Source organism: Propithecus coquereli, unplaced genomic scaffold, assembly GCF_000956105.1.
Source record: "Propithecus coquereli isolate 6110/MARCELLA unplaced genomic scaffold, Pcoq_1.0 Scaffold68, whole genome shotgun sequence".
NCBI classification, from domain to species: Eukaryota; Metazoa; Chordata; class Mammalia; order Primates; family Indriidae; genus Propithecus; species Propithecus coquereli.
In genome coordinates this window covers 5,650,020-5,672,723 of record NW_012152840.1, presented here as the reverse complement: position 1 = coordinate 5,672,723, position 22,704 = coordinate 5,650,020, and the positions used below count along the sequence as shown (strand labels likewise).

Sequence of the window (22,704 nt, the reverse complement as noted above, 5' to 3'; positions counted from 1 at the left end):
CACAAGAGGTACAGCCCTTCTTGTCGGCTGTGTTGCACGCTTTTGCTGCAGGTTCATTGGTTTTTGCTATGGTTCATTTTGACGCTGAACGCGAAGGGGTTAAGAAATGCCCTTGCTCATGTTACATGAAGTAGCAGAAATTATCAGATGGAAACAGGAATTGGGAAGGGGGAAAAAAAGGCTCTGCAACAAACTCATTGTTTCCTAACCAAGATGGCTTGTAGTTACATTGATGACTTGAGCGCACATCCTGGCAGTTTAATCAGATCAGAATAACTCGGGCAAGGGGGCAGCCAGCATTCCCCTCGTGAACTAGGGCCGCTCAGACAGGAATTGCCCCGAGTCTAAACAATACTCTGAGTCCCAGCTTCTAATTGGACGGCCAGGAAGCTCTTCAATGAGAGGCCCCGCCCCTCCTGTGTGAATCGCCGGCCTCGGGGGGCGGAGCTGGCCGATGCTAATGAGCCGAGTTGCCGGGCGAGGCAGGAACTTATTTCCCCGTTTCTGTGTCAGGATCGCAGAAATTATGCCCCTTCTCTCACCATGAGCTGGCTCTCCAGTTCCCAGGGAGTCGTGCTAACTGCCTACCACCCCAGCGGCAAGGACCAGGCCGTGGGGGGGAGCCATGCAAAAGCTGGGGAGGAAGCCACCTCGAGGTAAGCCCTGGCAGTTGGAAGCCAGAAAACAAAAACAAAACCCTCTTACCTGCTCCAGGAAAAAAAGTGACAGGGAAGTTGGCAGCCGGGAGAAGGGAATTACATCTGTACGCCGAACCGAACCTAAACTCATGCAGCAGCAAAAATGTCTGTTGTAGTTTTTTAATGTGCCTTTCATCTCATCCAGTCCAAGTGTGAAGTAGCCCGTATTATTAATGGTGAAGAGGGACAAGGAGGAGCTGGGGACACTGCTATATGGCCGTCGGACTAGTTGCCTAGCAGGTGCATTTGCTAAATGCTGAAAGACCAAAGAACTGTATTTGAAACATATCTTACGAGGTGGAATTCTTGAATGGGCTCAAGGCACTGCCACTGGAACCGTGAGTTGGGAAAGTCTGCCAAAAAGCAGGGAGCTGTTCACTGTACAAGCTGTTGTTGTTAGAGCGTGTGTTTTTTTTTTCTCCTCTTTTCACTGAAAGCAAACCTCTTAGGCAAAGAGCCCAAGACACTGGCCTGTGGCAATATGTTTCACATTCTTTTGTGTATGTGGATTTTTTTTTTTTTTCCAGGCTTTCAAAAAGGAGTTTTTGTCAGGAGATAGTACTCTGCTGCCAGATGAAATGTGGTTAATGTTAAATCACTTTATAGGCAGGGAGGGCAAATGTTCTATAGACCACTGAGGCACAAAGAGTACCTTTCGCCCTATCTGTGTACTTTGTTCTGTTTTCCAAGGGTTTTTTTTTTTTTTTCCTTCTTAATGACCTTCTAGCTAGCTGAACATTTTTTTTTTTTTTACCTCCAGTCTAGATATAAATTGTACATATTGGCCTAGAAGATTGCAAAAAGCAAATGCTAACCTAATAGCCTAGAACGCTAAATTAGTTATCAGTAAGCACATTTCCTCCTTGATGCTTAATGTGGCAATAAAACCTTCTTTGTTCTTATGTGACTTATGCCTATGCCTTAAGCTGAAATAATGCTTTCTTTCATTTGTTTTAAAATCCTCAAATATGAGGGAGGGAGAAAAATCAAAGGAATGGTTGTAATACTCTGTGTTGGTCTCCCAAGCTGACCAGAACTTTTTTCTCACATAGCATCTGCAGTCTATATTTCACTGAATGAATTCATTTCCAAAGATAAGAGGGAATTCGCTGCTTGTGCTTTAGATGTCTTATCATTTTATTTTCTGTGATTGTAAGTACTTTCTGTGAGAGATCATGAAGCGTTCTCATCCCTTTTTCTGGTGAACAGTAATGTATTAGTAATCTTTCAGTAGTAAGGAGCCTACCATACCAACCCCATACCACGGCCATAACTTGGATTCCACAGGACAGTCAAAATTGTCAGAATTGTACACGCTCAGCGAATTCTCCAGTGACTTTTAGGCTTGTGTGGCCTGGGGATCTGAGCCGAATCTTGGATCTGGATTGTGAGAGTGGGTAGAACCTCAGGGTCCTTGATTCCAAACCTCTCATTTTTACCCTGGGGACTCAAACCCCAGGGATTAGTGGTTGCAAGGTTCTAAGCCTTTGCCAGCTGCTGCATATCCAATTCTGAAGACTCCTTCTGCTGTGTTTGCAGTTTGGCAGCTTGTTGTGGGCGGTCTGTCCTTGAGCGGGTTGAGAGAACAAGAGAGGAACAGGTCATTCTCAACCTGTGCAGAAGCAGAACCAAGAGGTAGTAAGGTGGCAGGGTTGGCAACTGCCCACACAGTGAGTGCCGTCTGTGGGGCCACAGCTCCCGGTGAGCTCCCACATGTCTCCCTCACTGGCTGCCATATTGCCTTCCCAGAGTGGGTTCAAATTCCTACCACTGAATTAATCCTAGGGATTGTTATTTAAATTGGCTGGAGAAGATGGGAAGATTGGGAGAAAAGACAGAAGGAGAGATTAGGGATAGTGCCTATTGGCTTTTACCCTTAAGCATGGGATAATTAATCAGATAAGTTTACAGTTATTTTGGGAGTTACCCGGTTTAGCCTGGAAGGATTGAGATACTAGAATTGGCATGGGGGTGGGAATGGATGGAAAGAGGAGGGATTTGAGGGTAGAACGGGGTCAGTAGTGACCACCTAAGGAATAGTGGTGGGGGAGGATGCATAGGACTTTAGCTTTGGCTGGGTTGGTCAGCCAGTGTTTTAAGCATTGGGAAGCTGCTCCAAGGTACAAGGTTGATGGTTGATGCCTATTTTAAAAAGTTCTCCAAAAACTTAAAATAAAACTCTTGAATAGAGGCCCAATTGGACTGCATTCCTTCCTGCCTATTGAAAAGTTGTAGGAGGGGGAACAGAAGTATAAGTTTGTATATTACAAGATTTTGTCTCTTTAAAAAATATGTACTTTGATGAACTGTTTAATCAAACAGTTCAGTAAGATGAACCCTTGTATATATAAATAATGCCATTTTAAAAGTATAAAGAGCTATGTATATGACTTAGAATATTTATAGAAAGTGTTTGATTTTTAGCCTAACCTTACCAAGTCTTTCTTTTATTGTTGTTTTGGTGTTTTGAAAACCTGGGATATTAGAGAATTAATATTTTTCTAAGTGATCTATTAGTCTAAAATTCCCTCCATTCCATTATCCCTCTTTATCAGAACATAGTCATTCGATGCCAGATAAAGGAATTCCTCCCACTCCTGGATAGAACCTCTCAAATATTTATAGAAGCCTGTTTTCATTTCTTTTGTAATGTTTCCTCCTCAAAATGTCAGGATTTGAAGAAATATGTTAACATTAGTTTTTTGGGTTGACTTGTACACAGTTAAATGTTTCCAAAGGAAACCACTTTTTATGAGTAGCTATATTTATAAGACTTGTTTTTCAAGCAGGCACGTAATATTTACTTTTGAAAAGCAGTTTTTCAAAGAATACTACATTTTGTCTATTCTTACTATTCTCTTGATTTTCCCATCATTTTAAGAAAAATGGTTCTGATTTCTTCGTATCATCTTTTGACTAATATTTTAATATTAATGTTAAATGATATTTTTTGTTATTGCACCACTTGACTCTAACTACCTCTACAGGTCAAAGAATGAGGTATTTTTATGTCTTCTGTGAATAAATGTATGGCATTCATCATGTAAGGTCTTGTTGACTCTTTTGTCCTTGGTATTGGGAAGGAAGAACCAAGAGGCACTATGCACTGGTGACACTGGGCTCTATCACCAACCTTCCTGGGGTCACATCCCAACTCCCATTGGCAGTGTGACCTTGGAGGAGTTATTTAACTCTCTACCTGTAAATTGAACTTCATCATAGTCCTCACCTCCCTGGGACAATTAAGTGGAATAATCCACGTACAGCCCATTGAACAGTGCCTGGTTCATAGCTAGCTGCTACTTAACACTAGGTAAATAAAAGGAAAAAAAATATTGAACTTTGCAGCATATAGAATATTCTTCCTCATTTAAGAAGCATTTTCATAAATATCATTTTGTCATGTGTTAAGAAACATGGGCATGATCCATGTGCATAACTTAAGGATGACATATTGGAAAATGAACCATAATGTAAAAGTTTAGGCCTTTGAAGTTTGAAAGACCTTGGAAATGTCATTTTGATCCATAACATCATTAATGATTTGAAGTAGTAAGAATTGCCTATAGCAGGCCTGTCTTTGGGCACGGTTGGGCATTGAGGTCTGCAGACATTGACTTTACGGCAAGATGGAATGTGGGTAGATCCTCATTTGGCAGCAGGACTCACTCCTGCCTCAGTGCTTCTCTCCTCTGGTTTGAGAGCTACCACTACCCAGCAAGCCAAATGGGGGAGGGCTGTCATCTTCATGTACTTATCTCAGTTCTTGACTTGTTCAAGTTTCACCTCTTCCTTGGTTCTATGAGCATAATCATTCTGTCATCCCACATATAATCACTGAGCTCTTACTATGTGGCAGGCATCGTCTAGGTGCTGGGGCTATAATGGGGAACAAAACAGACAAACACCTGTGTGTGGTGGGAGGGAGCCTGGAGTAGAAAATAAAGGTGTGAGCAGGTGAGGGGGATGAGCCCCACAGAAATCTGGGGGCAAGAGTTAGGGGAAGAGCTTTCATGGCAGAGAGAAGGTAGGGAGTGTAGAAGCCAATGATCCTAGATTAAGTCTAAGAGCAAGTAGCTAGTGGGCAAAGAGCCCTACCTGGCTGGGGGTGGAGGTAAGGGGGAGGGAAGGAGAAGAAAACAAGGTGGAAGCTGATAGCCATACAGAGTATTTGAGGACTTTGGGTTTTGCTTGAAATAAGATGGGAAGCCACGGAAGGGGGAGGGTTTTGAGCACTGGAAGAAGAGAGCAGATTGCAGTTTTAAAAGGTCCGTCTGGCTGCCATGTTGATCATAGACTGCAGAAGCAGTCACATTACTCAAGAACCTAAGATGGTGGTGTCTTGGGCTAGAGTTTCAATCATTTTGGTAGTGAACAGGGTGGGCAGTGAAGTCTTTTGGAGGTACAGCCTGTAGGATTTCCTGATAGTTGTACTGTATAAGCAAATGAAAATAATTAAAAATGGTTGCAAGATTTTTGGCCTAAGAAACTTGTAAGAATAGAGTTGCCATGAATTTAAATAGGGAAGACTTCCAGAAGTGTGTATGGGGGAGGAGTTGGGCCAGAGCTGAAGCTCAATTTCGGGATACAACTTTAAAACATCTTTTCGAGAGAAGCATTAAGGAAGACATGATTGTCTTTTTTGATTAGTTCAGTGTTTTTTACATTGTATCTGCACAGCATTTTGAAAAACTATGTACTATACCATTAATAACATTCCTTCCTTCTGAATTTGTATATTCTCTGAAATTAAGTTAGTTTTTGGTGAAAAAAGGAATAGTAATGAGTTTTTATAATGCGGTTAAGGTAGTTTTCCTCATTCTCATTTTATAGCATTTGGTGACCAAATGCATTTTAACCTATCCATAGAGATAATTGTTTTCTAGATCAACCTTGTCCTCAATTTCATGACATAAGGGTACTTTTTAAAGACCTATTTTCTTTACCGGGGTTTAGAAGCCTTATCCATGATTTTCTCTTGAATTGTTAAAAGACACACCCAGTGTCCAACTGGGGAGTTCTTACCCTCATCTAGAGATCTGTCACATTTGCCTTTTGATTGCCCTTATTGAGGAGACCTGTGATTTTTGTGGGGCTGTTTAAAGTTATCTTTATGGAACTTATTATTAGGTTTATGCCTTTCAGATATGAGGATTAAGAAATCACAAGAACCACCTACCTCCTCCCTTTAAAAACCTGTTGAAAACTTGCCTTGTTTTCCATGAAACTTTTGTCACTTCTTTTGCTGTACAGCTGCACTCTGCACCCTTGTCTGTTCTGAGTGAGGCTTGCTCTCATTTATAGTTTATTTTTTAAAATATTATAAGTTCTATTTGTGTTTATCATACTTCTACGAGTATTGAAGCAAAATGGACTCAGAACAATGGATGCATTTAATGATATGCATGACTGCTATTGGACTAGGTGGCAGTTAGGCTTAAATAGTTTTTAATGATTGGACCAACCACCAGAAAAAATTATTTTTCTTTTATTTTTTAATTCCTTGCTAGGCTATAAATGTCAGTCTCACTCATGCATTAGAAAAAGAACCTAGCGTCCTAGAGGCCAAAGCTGCTCCTGGCCAAAGTAGAAGTTCCCTGTGTTCCTTGCTCACAAATCCGTGAGGTCTCACTCCCTTTGGCTGTCTTTTCTCTTCTGCCTCTTCTTGATTTGGTTGTGTCCAGGCATCCTGAGAAGCCTTTCTCCTTGTCGTCCTTGTGATATCACTGGGACAGTTAGGAACTGGAGGTCCAGGCATTTGGTCTCAGTGGAGGTTAACAGTGTGATCACCCCATTGGTTTGGTGTTTGTTGCTCGACCAGGTATGATGACAACTCTCTCCTGAACTCCTTTAGGTGCTTTCTGTCCTAATCCAAACCTTTCATTTCATATGAATACTTTGAGATGGGATGGTTTGTTGTAAAAGTTTTATTCAGTGTGATATTTAATGGGGTTTTTCTTTTCTTTTGATAAAAAGAGAGACAACAAGAAGTCTCATTATTTGAGGAGAGTGGGGATGAGTCATGGGGTCAGGCGTGGATTAGGGCAGAAGGAGCAAGAAGGGATGATATCTGGATCATTCTGAAGGCACATTCTTTTGACTTCCATGTTTGTGCTCTGAGTTGGCCAAGTTTATCCTCTTTTTTTTGCAAGAAATAAACAGAAACCATGGAGACCTACGCGGCCAGTTACCACATCTGGAGTCTTTTTCCATACCCAAGTTCTTAAGTATCTGAATTGCTGTGTTGCAAGAGAGTATGAAATCTCATCTCCTTTACACATGCATTTGGTAGTTGCTTTTCGGCTGCAAAGAGCTCGTAAGTTTCTTTAGGGGAAATGAGGTTTATTACAGGGATTTGGGTCATAGGGAAAAAAGGCATCTCCTCTCTTCTGCCCTCAGCAACTGGTCATGTGGTGACACTCGTGGCATTTCTGCTTTGTCTTTGGGACTCTTATTCTTTTCTACCCAATGGCTTTATAATCTCATCATTTCAGCTTGAGTGTGTTGGCTAGTAAGGGAAGCCCTGGCCTTGTTGCCTTCTGCCCTCTTACATCTTACAGCAGCTCACTGACCCATCTCTTTATTTTCTCATTTTATATTTTTAGAAGGGATCAGCTTTGCCCAGTTAATCTTTTTGAACAGGCCATAGTAGATCCTGAGGCAGCTTATGATTTGGCCATTCTGGGTCTTTTTTAGGCAAGCAGGGTCTGTGGGTAGGGCAGACTTCTTGGGGAAAGGACATGGCATCTTTGTTAAGAAGCTGAGGACATAATACATTTATCTCTGTGCTCATTTATGAAATCAGTGTAATAATGCTCTGCCTGCTCCACAAAGTTAATTATAAAGATCAAATGTGTAGCTTTGGAGAATGTTGAGAAGTTAGATGAGGAGTATTATTACTAAATCCTTTTCAGTACAGTATCTTAAATTTTCCCCAGACATTTCACTTAACCAGAGTTGTCATACTGAACTTTTAAATTTAATTTGCATTTTACTTTTTTTGCTATATATTCAATTGTAAGTTTATTGAGGGTGGAAACATTGCCTGTTTTGGGGGCTTTTTTGGGGTGTGTCTCTTTATACCTAAGCTTTAGCAAAATGCTTGGTCCACTCTAGGCAGTTAATAAAAGTTTGAATGAATGAATGAATGAATGAATGAATATATGTAATAGGGAGGAGGTGTAGTGATTACATACACAGATTTTAGAGACAGACTGCCTGACTTGAAGTCCTGGTTCTGTCATTTAAGAGCTGGGTGACCTTAGATAAGTTATTTAATGTCTCACGGCCTCAGTTTTTCCTTTTTCTTCTACAAACAATACCTAACTCAAGAATTGTTATGAGGATTGAATGAGTTAACATATGTAACATACTTACAAGAGTGCTTAACAGAAAGTACCACATGCTTTCTATGATGATGCAGAGCACTTAGAGATGGTTACCCATTGGTGAATTAATTTGGAAATAGTGTTGGAAAGCACTGTTGACATCAGTTTGTAAACGGTTTAGGAAATATAATAAATGTTTGCTTTACTACACAGGCAATATAACTTGTTTATTTTAAAAACAATAATGGGATAAGTTAAATAAAATATGGCATATTATTATTTTTTAATAACTACTGTGAATATCAAAAAAGAATCTTAAAAAAGTTTAAAATTATTGAATTCTTGTTAGGCCCAGGTGACTGTTTTGAATAATTTTAATGCTTCATTTCGAGGGCATATAAATTTGTAAAGCATTTGTTACTCTTAATAAAATGGAAAATCATCTAGTGTAAAGCAAGGAAAAGTTATTTGCACATGTTCCTCAAAGAGAAAATTGACTGTAGGTTATCTGCATACTTGCAGGTAAAAGTACCGATGTATCATTATAGTGCAAGTATTTGAGAAAAAAACTAATTTTTATACTTTTTTTGCCCTTAAAATATGTTTATGTGCTTTATGAACAACTGTTGATCTCATAACCCAGAAGTGCTGTTTCGTGGAGCAGAGCTAAGCTGAGGGTGTGATATCCATGGCACAGATCTGAGGGGCATGTCCCCCTCACCCAGTTCCTCTTGAGCCCTGGGCCCCATCCCCCTTCCCACTTAGTGCAAAAACTTGAAAACTGTACTGTTAGTTTTTCTCTTCATCTCTGTCTACCTAATAAATTCACTTACATGCCTACCGTGCTAGAAACTTCGCCCTCTTAGACAGTTCTTCTCACATCCCTCCCTGCTCCTGCATTTCAAGTTTCTATCAATTTGGTAGTTCCTGCTTACAAATAGCTCACAAGGGCAGGCTGCTTTGCTTCCACCTCTAAGAGATGAGGGACTTTTTTGGTGGAGGTGGAGGTAACTATAGAAAGGTTGAACTGAGGGAGAGTAGAGATGTATGCCAATTAGATATGCAGAAGGCATTTTCCATAGGGACAAAAATAACATAAATGATGCTTAAATTCCATACACCTGTAAATTGTCCAATTCTACCTTATGGATTAATAGATTTCTTTTTTTTTTTTAGCCAGAAAACTCAAAGTGCTATTTGTTTGTAGCATTGTTGCTATGGGAAAATGTGTCCTGAGTTCTCAACCACAGGTTTAGAAACAAACTTTTGAAACCCAGATAAAATCTTCAGCTAAGGTGGGGGTTACTATTCACTGTTCCTCTGTTGCCTCTCAGGACCTTTGTGAATTGAGAAGTTAAAGTGCTGGATTTCTGCTGCCTCTAACTTTATCTTATTAGTACATGGGAGCTTTGCAAACCCCAATAAATATGTCTTTCCACATCTTCTAAACATGTGTCGAGGGGTTATATACTTGTCTACATTTGTTATTTATTTTGGAAGATTTAGGAAGGCGAAAATTGACATACATTCTTCTGACCCTAGTTGAATCAGATTAGAACTGTATAATGTAATTAATTTAGTAAAATGAGAAATGCTTTAACACCATGCTGCTGTAAAACTAGAACTCTGTGGAAAACTCTTGGGAGTCACACTAATAATAATTTTGAAATTTTGGTGGTTTGGCTGTAGAGATCTGGTTTATCTCTCAATGCTAGTGACTATCAGATGACATCTCTGTTTGAGGAAAATAATAGGAATTGTGTATTGTTGATGAAAAGCATAAAATTAAAATCATATTTAGAAATTTGGGTAATTCAGAAAGGCTTTAAGGATATGTAAATATGGAATATCTTAAATTGTAAATTATTTTTTGAAAATTTTAATGGGTATTTCTACTAAACTACTGTGAAGGTCCTTGCTGGGTACAAATGATAAGCCTAGGGGAAAAAAAAAAAATAAGAATTCCTTCTCTGAAGGAGCTTGCAATAAAATTCAAATGGATTTTAAAACAACTTCTTCAGATCATATTTAGAAAGCCTTGGCGTGATTCTCTCTTTTGAGGTATAAAACTTTAAAAGAATTTGTTGTTGGGTAATTGAGATTAGGTTTGAGTAAGAAAAAGTAAGTTGGCAACTGGAAGTTGAAAGTGACTCAGGCTATTTATAGGTGGTCTAGAGACATGTAACTTGATCAACTTATTCTATAATTAATGTTTTTACTAGAGTTACTAAGTGTGTGCCTGTTCATTTCTCTCTGTTCAAATAATATAGTCAAAACTGTATCATTGATTGTTAGTTTTTAAATTTATTATTGAGAATGAAGATATATACTTTAGTGTTTCCAGACTGAAATTCTTTTGAAATACAGAGTTCTTGAATTATTCTCTATTGTAGCATAATCGTACATTGTCATCACACTGGATGTATTTAGATAATTGTATAAATGTATTAATTCCTTGTTCCCTGTTTTTTTAAGAGCAAAGTGTATATACTAAAGAATCAATAGAGGCCTGGCAGGTAATATAATAAATGAGTGAAGTGGATGACTGCAAGGTGCAGGCCTCAGAAAAATTTAAATTTTGGAAGGAAATGTTAGCTAGAGTTTTTAGCTAGAATTTTAAAAATATTGAGTAAGCAAAAAAAAAAAAAAAAAAAAAAATTTATCTGCAGGTTGGATCTGACCCAGGCATCACCAGTTTGTGACCCTTTTCCTAATGGACAAGGTTATCAGTCATTTGTTGCTATATATCATACCACCCCAAAACTTAGGAGCTAAAAATAACAGTTTTCTCTTATGATTCTGGAGGATCACAATCTTTTTTGGGGTCCATTAAACACAATGGGCTGAGGTGAGGTCATCAAAGGCTTTTTCTTGTACATACTTGTTTGGTGTCTGGGCTGGTAGGTTATGCCTTTCTCCTTGTGCTAGCTTGGGCTTCCTCATAGTATGGCACTATCAGGGTAGTCAGACTTCTTACACTCTTGTTGGCTTACCCCACAGTAAGCATTCTGAGAAGTCTGGGTGGAACCTACCAGGCTTCTTGGGACCTAGCCTCAGAAGTTACTCAGTGTCACTAGGCTTCATTCTATTGTCCAGCTAATCATAGGCCCACTCAAATTCGAGAACATGGAGGAGACCAGGTGCAGTGGCTCATGCCTGTGATCCCAGCACTTTGGTAGGCTGAGTCAGGAGGATTACTTGAGGTCAGGAGTTGGAGATCAGCTTGAGCAACATAGTGAGACCCCATTTATACAAAGAATTAGAAACAAAAAATTAGCTGGGTGTGGTGATGTGTACCTGTAGTCCCAGCTACTCAGGAGGCTGAGGCAGGAGGATCCCTTGAGCCTGGGAGTTTGAGGCTGCAGTGAGTGAGCTATGATTGCACCACTGCACACTAGCCTAGGCAACAGAGCAAGACCCTGTCTCTAAAATAATAATAATAATTATTATTATTATTTTTAAAAAAAGCGTGGAGGAGTAGGCTACCACTCTCAGTGGGGGAATGACCTGCACACACAGGGAGAGGATCCGGTTGATGGTGGCCATCTTTGGCAAAAAGCTACTCAGTTATTATTCCAGTCTCTCTACATTTGGCCCTACCTTCCTTTCATGGTCTGATTGCCTACTGCTCTTGTACAAAAACCCCTCTCTTGGAGCTTGACTTTAATATTCTCCATCAGTATATAAATACATATTCTATGTGCATTTTTCCCTCTGCCTTGCTTTGTTTGGTAATTTTATATTGGAGAATTTTTCTGTTCATAAAGAACAGAAATGCCTTGAGCAGGGGTCTGGTATTAATTTTTCTTTATCCTAAGCACTAGATGGATGCAATGGCCTGCATATAATAGGACTCAACTATATTTTTGAATTGATATTTGATATTTTGGAAGGATCAGGATTTTATTGTTTGCAAGACAATTTATTATATAGCCTTTTTTTTTCTTGATTCTCAAAAATATTTTCTAAAAAAGGATCTAAATTCAGATTTGATTTTGGGCCTGAGTGCCAATTTGAATTTGGGAAGAGTAGAGTACTGAGAAATAAGGTACTCCTTTAAAGAACATGACAAGGTCTAGCACATAGTAAGTTCTCATGAAATGTTCGCTAGCTGTTATCCTTTTAGTATAATAAATTAAGCTGTTCCCTTCATTTATTGGCAGCTAAGTTGCCAAAAGCCCTTGTTTGTTTACATCCAATAATATTTACTCTAAGGGACTATTGGACACAGATGTAGTATTTTGGAGTACATAATATTTTTTGAGATCACATATTATGTGTGGAAAACATCCCAGAGGCTATATAAAAATTAATTACCAGTATTTGAGTTACTTAGTTTTTCTACTCCCAGCACAATAGTTACATTTAGCAGTCATCCAGTGACTTATCATTGAGCTTCCACGTACATAAATAGCATCACTATAGGATTTCCTTCCTTCCTTGTTTAGAAACTTTTGCTTTATTGTACTTATTACAAAGCTCTATTTGCCTCTTGCCACACTTCCTTCACAGAAAGAAAAACGACTAGGCAACCCTCTGAACTATAGGGAGGAAATGTGTATTTCCTGTAAATGAGAGTTTTTTTAAAATAGTACTTTAAAATGTTAAGATGTTAAAGATGATCTCTTTAACAATATTTTGTCTCCTCAGCTTAGGACTTTTTTTGTGGGAACTTACTACAGAAATTTATTTGTCTGTAGAAATGATGGGGATGCTTTGTCAGATCACTTAATTTCCAAGATTTTAGTGTCATTTAGAGAAATAAATTTGCACCAATTTCCCCATCCCCTATGCTATAGATTAGAAATCATATCATCTCCATTTTGTAGGCCAAGGAAAGAGACCAGTCCTTTTTTGAGCTTAGTTTGAAGCCTGAAGCTTGAAGGCAAAGTCCAGGCGAGGGGCTCATAAAATGAAAGGTTCATTCTAATAGCTATTTACACATCTCGGGAGAGACTAATACTAATCTGCTTAAAGCAAAATTTCTTCCATAAATTGGTGTTAGATCCCTGTTTCCCAAATTGTGTGTGGAACACTGTTAATAGGTGTTCCATTAACAAAGAGTTTTGTGGTCCAATATTTTGTTATAAACAAAGTTGTCTGCAGGACTTCTTGTAATGTGCTGATGAGTATTTTGAATCCGTAAAAGATAGATGCAGAAACTTTGTAGCAAGGAGCATATTCCAAATTTAGCAAGTAGCAAATTCCAAAAGGACCTAGGGGCCCTTATTTTTTGCAGAACACTTGACTACCAGTGTTCCAGGAAATAGAACTTTTGAAATCCTGAAATATTGCTGTCTCTTTTTATGTGAAAAAGTGTTAAACATTCTATATTTTGGAATTAGTAAAATATTTTGGGCTCTTTTATAATAATAGTAGTAGTTTTTAAACTGCCTCTCTTCTGCTGGCCACCATACATTTTATAGATACAGGCATACTCTGCAGACTCTCCCCTTGGTGAACTTCCACAGTAAGAACATTTCTTGCTTTTTAATACCAAAGCTTCATAAACACATGTATTTTAGTGAAACATTTTTTTACCCTATGTCTTTAGAGGGAAAATTTATATTCATGTCCTCAAACCAAATATGACATTTTAAATACAAATGTGGGGGAAATATCTCAAGTGGCATATTTAGTGTGATGTAGACATGTTGAAAAACATACACAGTGTCAGCCAAGAGGCTGTATGCCATGTCACTGCCTAGAAGGAACACTTAATCTTACTAATTGTTTAGTCTTCAGTTAACAGCATTTTAAGCATTTTACATTTTAACATGATAGTTTCTTTATTCTATATTGGGGTTTTGTTGTGTGTTCTGTTTTTAAAAAATGGTTTAGGCCGGGCGCAGTGGCTCACGCCTGTAATCCTAGCTCTCTGGGAGGCCGAGGCGGGCGGATTGTTTGAGCTCAGGAGTTCGAAACCAGCCTGAGCAAGAGCGAGACCCCGTCTCTACTAAAAATAGAAAGAAATTAATTGGACAACTAAAATATATATATAGAAAATATTAGCCGGGCATGGTGGCGCATGCCTGTAGTCCCAGCTACTCGGGAGGCTGAGGCAGGAGGATCCCTTGAGCCCAGGAGTTTGAGGTTGCTGTGAGCTAGGATGATGCCACGGCACTCTAGCCCGGGCAACACAGTGAAACTCTGTCTCAAAAAAAAAAAAAAAAAAAAAAAAAAAAAAATGGTTTAGTGTATTGGGTAGAGGCGTTACATCTTTTTCCGTTTGAAAGAATGGGACAATCTCAGTGTTTTCTTACAGAACATTGATTTTTCAGGTAAGGATCACTCCCATTAAGTTGGAGAGGCTATCTCACCTCATTTCACCCTCATAACAGCCCAGTCGGACAGGGGGTATTATCCCCATTTCCCAGATGAAGAAACAGAAGTACAGCGAGGTAGAGTGCCTTGCCTGAGGTCACATTGCTAGTAAGTGGCAGGGCTGGATTTGGACCTGGGCAGTTTGTTGTCAGGGTCTTCACCATTATGCCATTCAGAGCAATAATTCTGTTTCCAACCTCTGTAAACTGAATTTGATTTCTAGAAATGTATACAGAGCAAGTGAAAGGACAATGGAATGTTTGAAGGTCTGGTCATTTGTGTTTGTTTTCATAAGAAAAGCTCTGCTCCTCCCTTTGGTATTTAGAGAAGATTATATTAGCCTGGATTCTAGGCAATTGGTTGGTGGTAAAATAGGCACATTGGGAAATCACCTTAACTGATTTCAGGCGCCAAGGTACTATTTACTACATTGAGGTAGTAAATAGTTTTGCAAAATTCTGCCATTTAGTAAATCATTTTGTATAGCCTTGAGAGGTCTCCTGGCATTTCATGGTGAGCTGTTCATGTAACTGGGGCAATTTGTATTATAGAGGAAAAGAAAAAGAAATAATTATTAAGCACACTCTGTATTTCAAGTACTTTAAAGTAGAATTTGTTTAATACTCACAAGGTGAGAATTATCATCTTCATCTTAAAGAAAACGCAGGTACATGAACAACTGGTCCCAGATCTCACAGCTTGCGGGTAGATCAACTCTGATTTGAACCTTGGCCATTTTCATTCTACTGAGAGGCGTAGGTAGAGTCAGTGCAGTTATCACTTTTCTCCCTTCAGGGCAGGTGTGTCTGAGTGGCAGTGGGGCCTCAGTTCACGGGGAGGACATCTTCTGTGGCAGGGTGTGATCTGATCTTCCAAAGCAGCAGTTTGATGTGCCGTGGCTGTGGTGGGGGCCGTGGGGCCGAGGGGGAAGGAAGGGTTCCTGCAGATGGGGCCGAGGAGAAAGCCCTGGCCTGGGATCTCTCTTCTGTCTCCATCAGTGAGCATTTGTGAAATGGAAACCCTCTTCAGATGCATTGAGAATGTCTCAGAACCAGCGTGATTCAGTAACAAGGTATAATCCTTTAAAACACTATTGCCACCATCACCATCATCACGGCCATTAAGGTTTGTTTGTTTGTTTTTAAAAAAGGCTGAATAATCAGATTTTCCTTAACCCTAGAAATAGGACAATAAGGCAGCTGTGAATCTCCATTATCTGCAGGTCTCCCCTAGCAGTCCAGATGGTTTCAGTACCTTTTCTGTTGCATGAGAACTTCCAATTCGGAGAAATCCAAATGTGCAGTGCCCTGGCTATGAAACAGCTTGGAATTCTCACAGACACTGATGAACAGCCCTTTTTCACTTAGGTAAAGTCACTCAAATACTTCAGGACAAGGACATTAAAGTCTTGGCCTACCACAGACCCAAAGGTCTCAAAATAAAATGACCTATTTGGTGTTTCAAAAGCTCTTTTGATTAAATTACTGAAAATATTTAAGAAGGTGCTGAGTGAAGGCTGGCTGACTTTTAACCATGGATCTCTTTCATAACATTTTAGATATTCTTGGTTTATAAATATTAACCAAGCGATCAACTCACTACAGCTCTTTTAAGATCTTCTCCATTTTTAGGCAAAGTAATTTGAAATTTGTCAGAAAGTTGAAAGTATGGGGATTGCCTTATTCTTGGTCTTAAACCTAGACCTGTCCTATAAATAGGTAATTTCCAGGCCAAGGTGTCCCTGCATGACATGTTCCCATAAATGTCCTGCTGCCACAAATTGCAAATCTTAGCAAAAATAGAATTCTGTGTCCACTCAAATTGTTCTTGCTTTCTTAGGATGTCATCCGTGTGTTGCCTTTTCCAGGTAGAGTTATTGGGTGATGTCTGTATGCTTTTGTATTTGTCCCCTAAAATTCTGTGCTGTTTTAAGCTCCTTGATATGATATCATTTCTCTGTACCTAGACAAATGGTTTGCATAGGGGGAGCTTCCAAAACTGCCAAGTTGACAGACCCAGTGCAGGGAGGACAGGGAGAGTGAAGGAAGATACAAACCGTGTGTCACCTGGGAACCCAGAAATAATGAAATAGTTTTGAGATGGGGCCTACTCAGGCAAGCTTAACTTCCAGGACAACCTGCCTCTTTGGGGAGAAGGAAGGAAGGACGCCTGCATTTTTTAAAGAGTAAAACATTTCACAATGTAAGAACAAAATCCACAGAAATGCCCAGGCTGCCCAGCCCTTGTCTTGGGCCAGTGGGCCTAGAAGTTTCATTCTAAAGAAAGAGAGGCTCTCTGGGCTGCAGGGTCTAGAAGAGAAAAATAGGCAGGAGCCTGGAGAGGAGAATAATTATGGGAGGAAGGGACAGTTGCTCCTGTCACTCCAGAGAGGCGTTGTGTCAGTGCTGAGGAAGCCTTGGGTTAGGCCTAGGTGGCCACGAGAGGAGACCGCGCCTGACGTGCTCATGGCAGTGGAGGTGGCATGCCGGCACAGCCAAGGACTGGAGGAGCCACTGCGTGCTGACCAGGACATCAGGTGCATGAGCAGAGCAGTGACCAGAGTGCTTGCTACAGGGAAGAGTATTCGCAGCCCCTGAGCAGCCTCTTGGCAACCTGAAAACAGACTGTGTGCTGTGGGCGGGAGAGGACCCCTGCAATTATGTGGTTGGCGTCTCAGCCAGAGACCTGCCGTTTGTTGCCATTGTGACCTAGTTCATACCCCCTCTATTATGCTTCCTGGATAGGTGGTACCTGTTCAGGTGTACCTTCTTTCATTTTTTCATTGCTAGTACTGAAATAAAAAATGTCGCTTATAATTTTTTTTTTCTGTGAACCCTTGGCCAGTAAGTTTTAATGCTTAGAGAGAGCTACTTTTCAAATCCCCACCTGAAATCGTAACAGTCTAAGCATTTCGAAGAAATGATTGCAAGTGAATTTCATAAGGAAACGCCAGCTTACTCAGCAAAATGTTAAAGTGTGCTCAGAATTCCTTTAGGATTGAGAAAGATCTTTCCATGGAGATGACTACAGCAAAGAGTCTGCATGATTCAGTATCTCCCCACACCCTAGTTCCTATTTTCTTCTCTTTAAGTCAAGTTCCCCAGGCTTCTAAGGGCCCCATGCTGATAAGAGCTGGGGCCAAAGTCTGAGTCTTTTATCAAGGACTGCGGTTAGGGAAAGTGTGTTAGTGTATTTATGTTGAAGGTGACCATTTCTGCGTCATTCACTTCCTTCTCTCTTCCTTGCTCATACGAACTCCTCCTTCCCCCATCTCATCTTGATTAGTGGGCTAAATTAAAGATCGAGTATCTAGTTAAATTGTGAGAGTTTTGTACAGTATTATAACATGCGTTGTATTAAAGGATCAGCTTACATTGAGCCCAATATGTAAATGATTAACATACAAAAACAATTGTTATGTGGTGATTTTGCATACGTCTAGCATCTTTTTAAAATTACTCAAAAGTAGTTTGTGTTGAATAAGTAATGATAGTATTGAAGTGACTTTGCAATTTCAGAGATCTTAAGAAAACATTCTAATATTGTGAAAGCATATAAAACTTATTTGGCCCCTCATGAATCTTCTAGATTGTGATATGTTGTTAAGCTCATGTAATTGTAGTAGGAAGTATTTTTCTTTTTGGGGGGAGAAATATGAAATGCTGTAAATCTACATAATGCTGTATTATTGATATGTATCCTCTATGCATGAATATCTTCAAAGTGAATATTCACACCATTTAATATTTTATTTGCATTACATCTCAGAAAAAAGTAAATAAGGAAGATATTACTTGTTTGTAAATGAACCTTATTAATAGATTACTTATGAGTAATGTAGACAATCAACTCTTTACTATCTCAGTTGTCATGTTTTGCTATATTTGGAACATGAATCACTTTGCATTTGGAGAATTTATACGCTGTATGTGATGACAGATGACTAGAAATGAGGGTAAAATCTACCACTTTTGTTTAAGCTACATCAGATATTTAAGTATTTTAAGTATAGCATTTGTAGGAATATATCTGATGAGCATATATTTAGCTGAGCAGTGATTTTATTCATTTTTGTGGATTGTACCACTTTAGGCACTGCATATATGTGAAGATAACATTAGTATTATGAATACATTGTTGGTGCATTTTTATAATTTTTATACAAATCATTACACATGTTTACATAGGCAGGACATTTGTGTTGATTTTGTAATGAATAAAATGTTATAAATGGACTGTTTAGCCAAAGCACTTGTATATTACTAACATTAGACTTATAACTTAAATTTAGGTAATTATTTAAAACAAGAATGAATCAACCTCCTTTTAAAATTAGATGACAGATGGACTTAAATGATAAAACCTCTTCGTAGTTTTGGAATTCAGAATGGAAATTTGAAGTCTGGGATGCCAGGAGTGTGGTAGGTATAGAAAGAATTGTTTTCCCAGGGATGCTGTTTTCTAGGGTCCCTGTGAAAAGCAAATGGATAATTATTCTGACTGATGAAATAGAGGAATAGAAAGCTGTCCATATGTATGCGTTCTGCCTTCACACTCACAAGGATTTCTCAAATTATGCTGAAAGGACATTTTAATGCAAAACTATAATGTGGGCTGGGCGCAGTGAATCATGCCTGTAATCCTAGCAGTTTGGGAGGCTGAGGTGGGAGGGTCAGTTGAGGCCAGAAGTTCAAGATCGGCCTGAGCAACATAGCAAGACCCCATCTCTACAAAAAATAGAAAAATTAGCTGGGCGTGGTGGTGTGTACCTGTAGTCCCAGCTACTTGAGAATCTGAGGCAGAAGGGTTACTTGAGCCCAGGAATTTGAGGTTGCAATGAGCTATGATGACACCACTATACTCTAGCCTGAGCAATGGGGCGAGACCCTGTCTCAAAAAAAAACAAAAACAAAAAAACCAAAAACAAAACTATAATGTGTAAGCAGATTATCATCCCTCTACTATCTACTATCTTCAAGGAAAGTTTTCAAATGTATCAGCTTTCTCCTTTTTGTCTTTCATGTTAGAGACTGATAAATTTTTTTCCAAGCTCTTGAAAAGGCCTCGCAGATGATCATTAGTGGCAGCACCTGTTTATTCCTCTAGAAATTTAAGATTTAACGCCTTGGTTTTTGCTTGTTCACTAAATTCCAGACAAAGAAGAGTAGTAACAGCACGTACATTTTGGATGGTAGAATCTGCCTCTTTTTGGTCCTGTGACATTGAGATTCTCAAGGGGACAGAAAATAAAGATTTTTATATTAGACAATAGTTAGATGTAGTGCTCTTAGCATCAGTGCACCGAGTCTCTAAAAGATGGAATCGTTATCTCTGGTAGCAGCTATATTTAGTTTTCATTACCCAGTGTAGCAGCTATTAATGATGAGACATATTTTTTAAAAAAACTGTGCCATAGTAACTTCTTGGAGCTTGTTGAGCAGGTGCTTCGTATACCGTCCATACTAGCTGCGTGGTGCTATGCAGAGATAAAGTCCTGTAAAGAGTGTTCAAATTTCTACTAAGGATGATGAGCTCTGTCATATATCTGTGTTATAAGACTGAAAATTACAATAATTATAATAGAGATGTAAAAACAATCCTGCATTGGGTGTTTACAGAAGAATGGCATCTTACATCCAACTAAGGATCAGAGAAAGTTTCAGGTTTTGTCTTGCTGGAGTGGTTGGATAGGATTGAGCTTTGGAGGAAGAAGGTGAATGCCTTCAGAGGAGAGGGAAGTTTGGATGGAGATTTATGCTATAAGGATTCTGACATGGCTAGAGGGGAGAAGGAGGAAGGTAAGGCTGGAAGAGGTGGTTGAGAACAATTTGTGACAGGTCTTTTTTTTGTCTGTTGTTTTTTGAGACAGTCTCACTTTGTAACCAGACTAGAGTGCAGTGGTGTCATCATAGCTCACTGCAATCTTGAACTTCTGGGCTCAAGCAATCTGCCTGCCTCAGTCTCCCAAGTAGCTGGGACTACAGATGTGCACTACCACACCCAGCTAATTTTTTCTATTTTTTTGTAGAAATGGGGTCTTGCTCTTGTTCAGGCTGGTGTTGAACTCCTGGCCTCAAGTGATCCTCCCACCTCAGCCTCTCAAAGTGTTAGGATTACAGACATGAGCCACCAGGCCTGGCCTGTGGTAGGTCTTAAAGGTCAATCTTGACTGAAGAACTGTAATGGCATTCCATCAGCATTCCATCAGTATCTGCTTGTGACCTGCCTGGTTTTCAGAATGCCCAGCTGCTCCATCATGCACGCTTGGATCTACTGTACTGGGGCTGTTATAATGGAATGAGAATGTGCTGACAAGAGGGATGGGTTGGATGATGGGTTGACATGGTTTCATATCTTGGATTGGTCACCTACTAGTTATCTCACCTTGGGCGAGTTACTAAACTTCTCTGTGCCTCAGTGGTGTTGTGAAGATTAAATGAGGTGAAGCCTACAGGCCTATTGCAAATAACTAAAAAAACACTTGGTCACTACTGAACTTCTTATGCCATCTGGGGCAGTTTCCTTCTCTGTCCTGGCATGAACATAGTTTTGAATAAGTCTGTGGATGAGTCTGTAGATAGGCAGTGTGATGAGGAGATAGGGAGATGGTCATTACAGCTAAAGGTGTGAGTTATTAATAGAAGAAACAACGGCTTTTTGTATGAAATGTGAGTAGTCGCCATTTCTTGTATCGGAGACTGCCTTCCTAGAACACAGATGCTCGCTCACCTGCTTCTTTCCCTTGCTCTGGGAGGAGAATGAAGGCACGTCCTCAGGACAGGCCTGCTTTGGCAGGCTTTGAGCCTGAGCTTAGGTGTTCTGATGAGTCCTGCTTGGGGCCTGAGGAGAGGAAAGGGGTTGTGGCTTATCAGCCCCAGACAGACAGGAAACACTTTCTTGACTCTGTGCAGAAGAGGTTTCAGCTATATACTGTATTAGTGGACCTCCAGACCCATGGCATTTCCAAACATTTGTGGTTTCTGCCATTTGCAATAACTCGGAAGGTTGGAAACTGGTAGTTTACAATTTCTCTGAGACCCATGAACTGAGTTCTAAGTCCTGAGGGTGTGGTATATTTGGTATATGGAAGCTGCTCCCCAAATACCTGCTCAGCACCGGTAGCCAGTTATCATCCTGAAGTAATGAAATTGTGCACTTATAAAGAATAGTATTTTAGGGAGAGAATCTTCAATGAAAGCTGACAAGGCGACTCCCCTGACTCCTGAAAGAAATGTGAATCTGAAGAAAGACAGAAGTCTGCATAAACACTCCTGTGGTTACAAATCTGAGGATTTAAGAAGCTCAGCCCACATTTCTCTGGAGTGTCTAGGTGGGTGGGTGGCTTTCTCAGTATCCCAGAGAAGAGACTGAGCTTTGGAGAGGTTGGTACCCTGAGAGGAGCTGAGGGAATTGGGGTTAAGACACTGGCATTTGCCAGCTTACTGCATAGGCAGTCTTTAGCTGGAATCTTACTGGTGGAGTGCTAGGCCGGAAGCTACCTTACTGCAGGGAAGGAGCTTTCCGGTGCTCCCTGCTAATTCGTGTAGAATGTATAGGGAGCCTTGTGGGACAAGCTCACCAGGGGATGAGCAGCTCAGCCTATAGGGGGCAGTGAAAATGGGGCACAGCTGAGGGAGACAAAGGACAGCTGTGGTGGGGGCGTTGGCAGTAGTGGGTGCTGGTAGTTTATGTTCTGCTGGTATTAATACTTGTCACACAAATGGACAGCCCCGCTGGGAAAAGATTCTTTATCCAGAGAGGTGACCTGAGGAAATACTCAACAGTTAGATTCCGAGAATCTGTGCGGCGTTATGGGAGATCTGGTTGTTATAGCCTTTTGTAAAATACAAATTTACTTAATTTTCCTTCAGTTCAACCTTTTTCTCTTATAATGGGGTCTATTTGCTTTTGATTTTGAAAGTTACCAACATACAGGTTGTTGAATAAATAAGATTTGTCGATTTCTTTTTTGTTGTTGTTGTTGTTGAGATAGAGTCTCGCTCTGTCACTTGGCTAGAGTGCCGTGGCATCAGCCTAGCTCACAGCAACCTCAAACTGCTGGGCTCAGGTGATCATCCTGCCTCAGCCTCCCATGTAGCTGGGACTACAGGCACACGCCACCACACTTGGGTAATTTTTTTTATTTTTAGTAGAGACAGGATCTTGCTCTTGCTCAGGCTGGTCTCTAACTCCTGACCTGAAGCAATCCTCCTGCCTCGGCCTCCCAGAGTGCTACGATTATAGGCTTGTGGTTTCTTAAGGGAAGAATTGAGCCAGGGATAAAAACCATATAGGCCCCTCACTCCTGAGATGCCATTATTTTGAGGAACTCTAGTAACAACTATATTAATCTC

General features: G+C 40.0%; 1 protein-coding gene across 1 annotated transcript in view; it reads left to right on the top strand.

Annotated features, from left to right (window-relative positions):
• The first annotated feature begins 537 nt into the window (after positions 1 to 537).
• ARHGAP18 (Rho GTPase activating protein 18) overlaps positions 538 to 22,704 on the top strand; it is a 175,545-nt gene continuing 153,378 nt past the window's right edge. Inside the window, exons 1-3 of the mRNA XM_012660793.1 lie at positions 538 to 656; positions 715 to 803; positions 2,238 to 2,399. Of these exons, the coding sequence (XP_012516247.1) occupies positions 544 to 656; positions 715 to 803; positions 2,238 to 2,399 (364 nt within the window). The 5' untranslated portion in view covers positions 538 to 543. The remainder of the gene's footprint in view (positions 657 to 714; positions 804 to 2,237; positions 2,400 to 22,704) is intronic.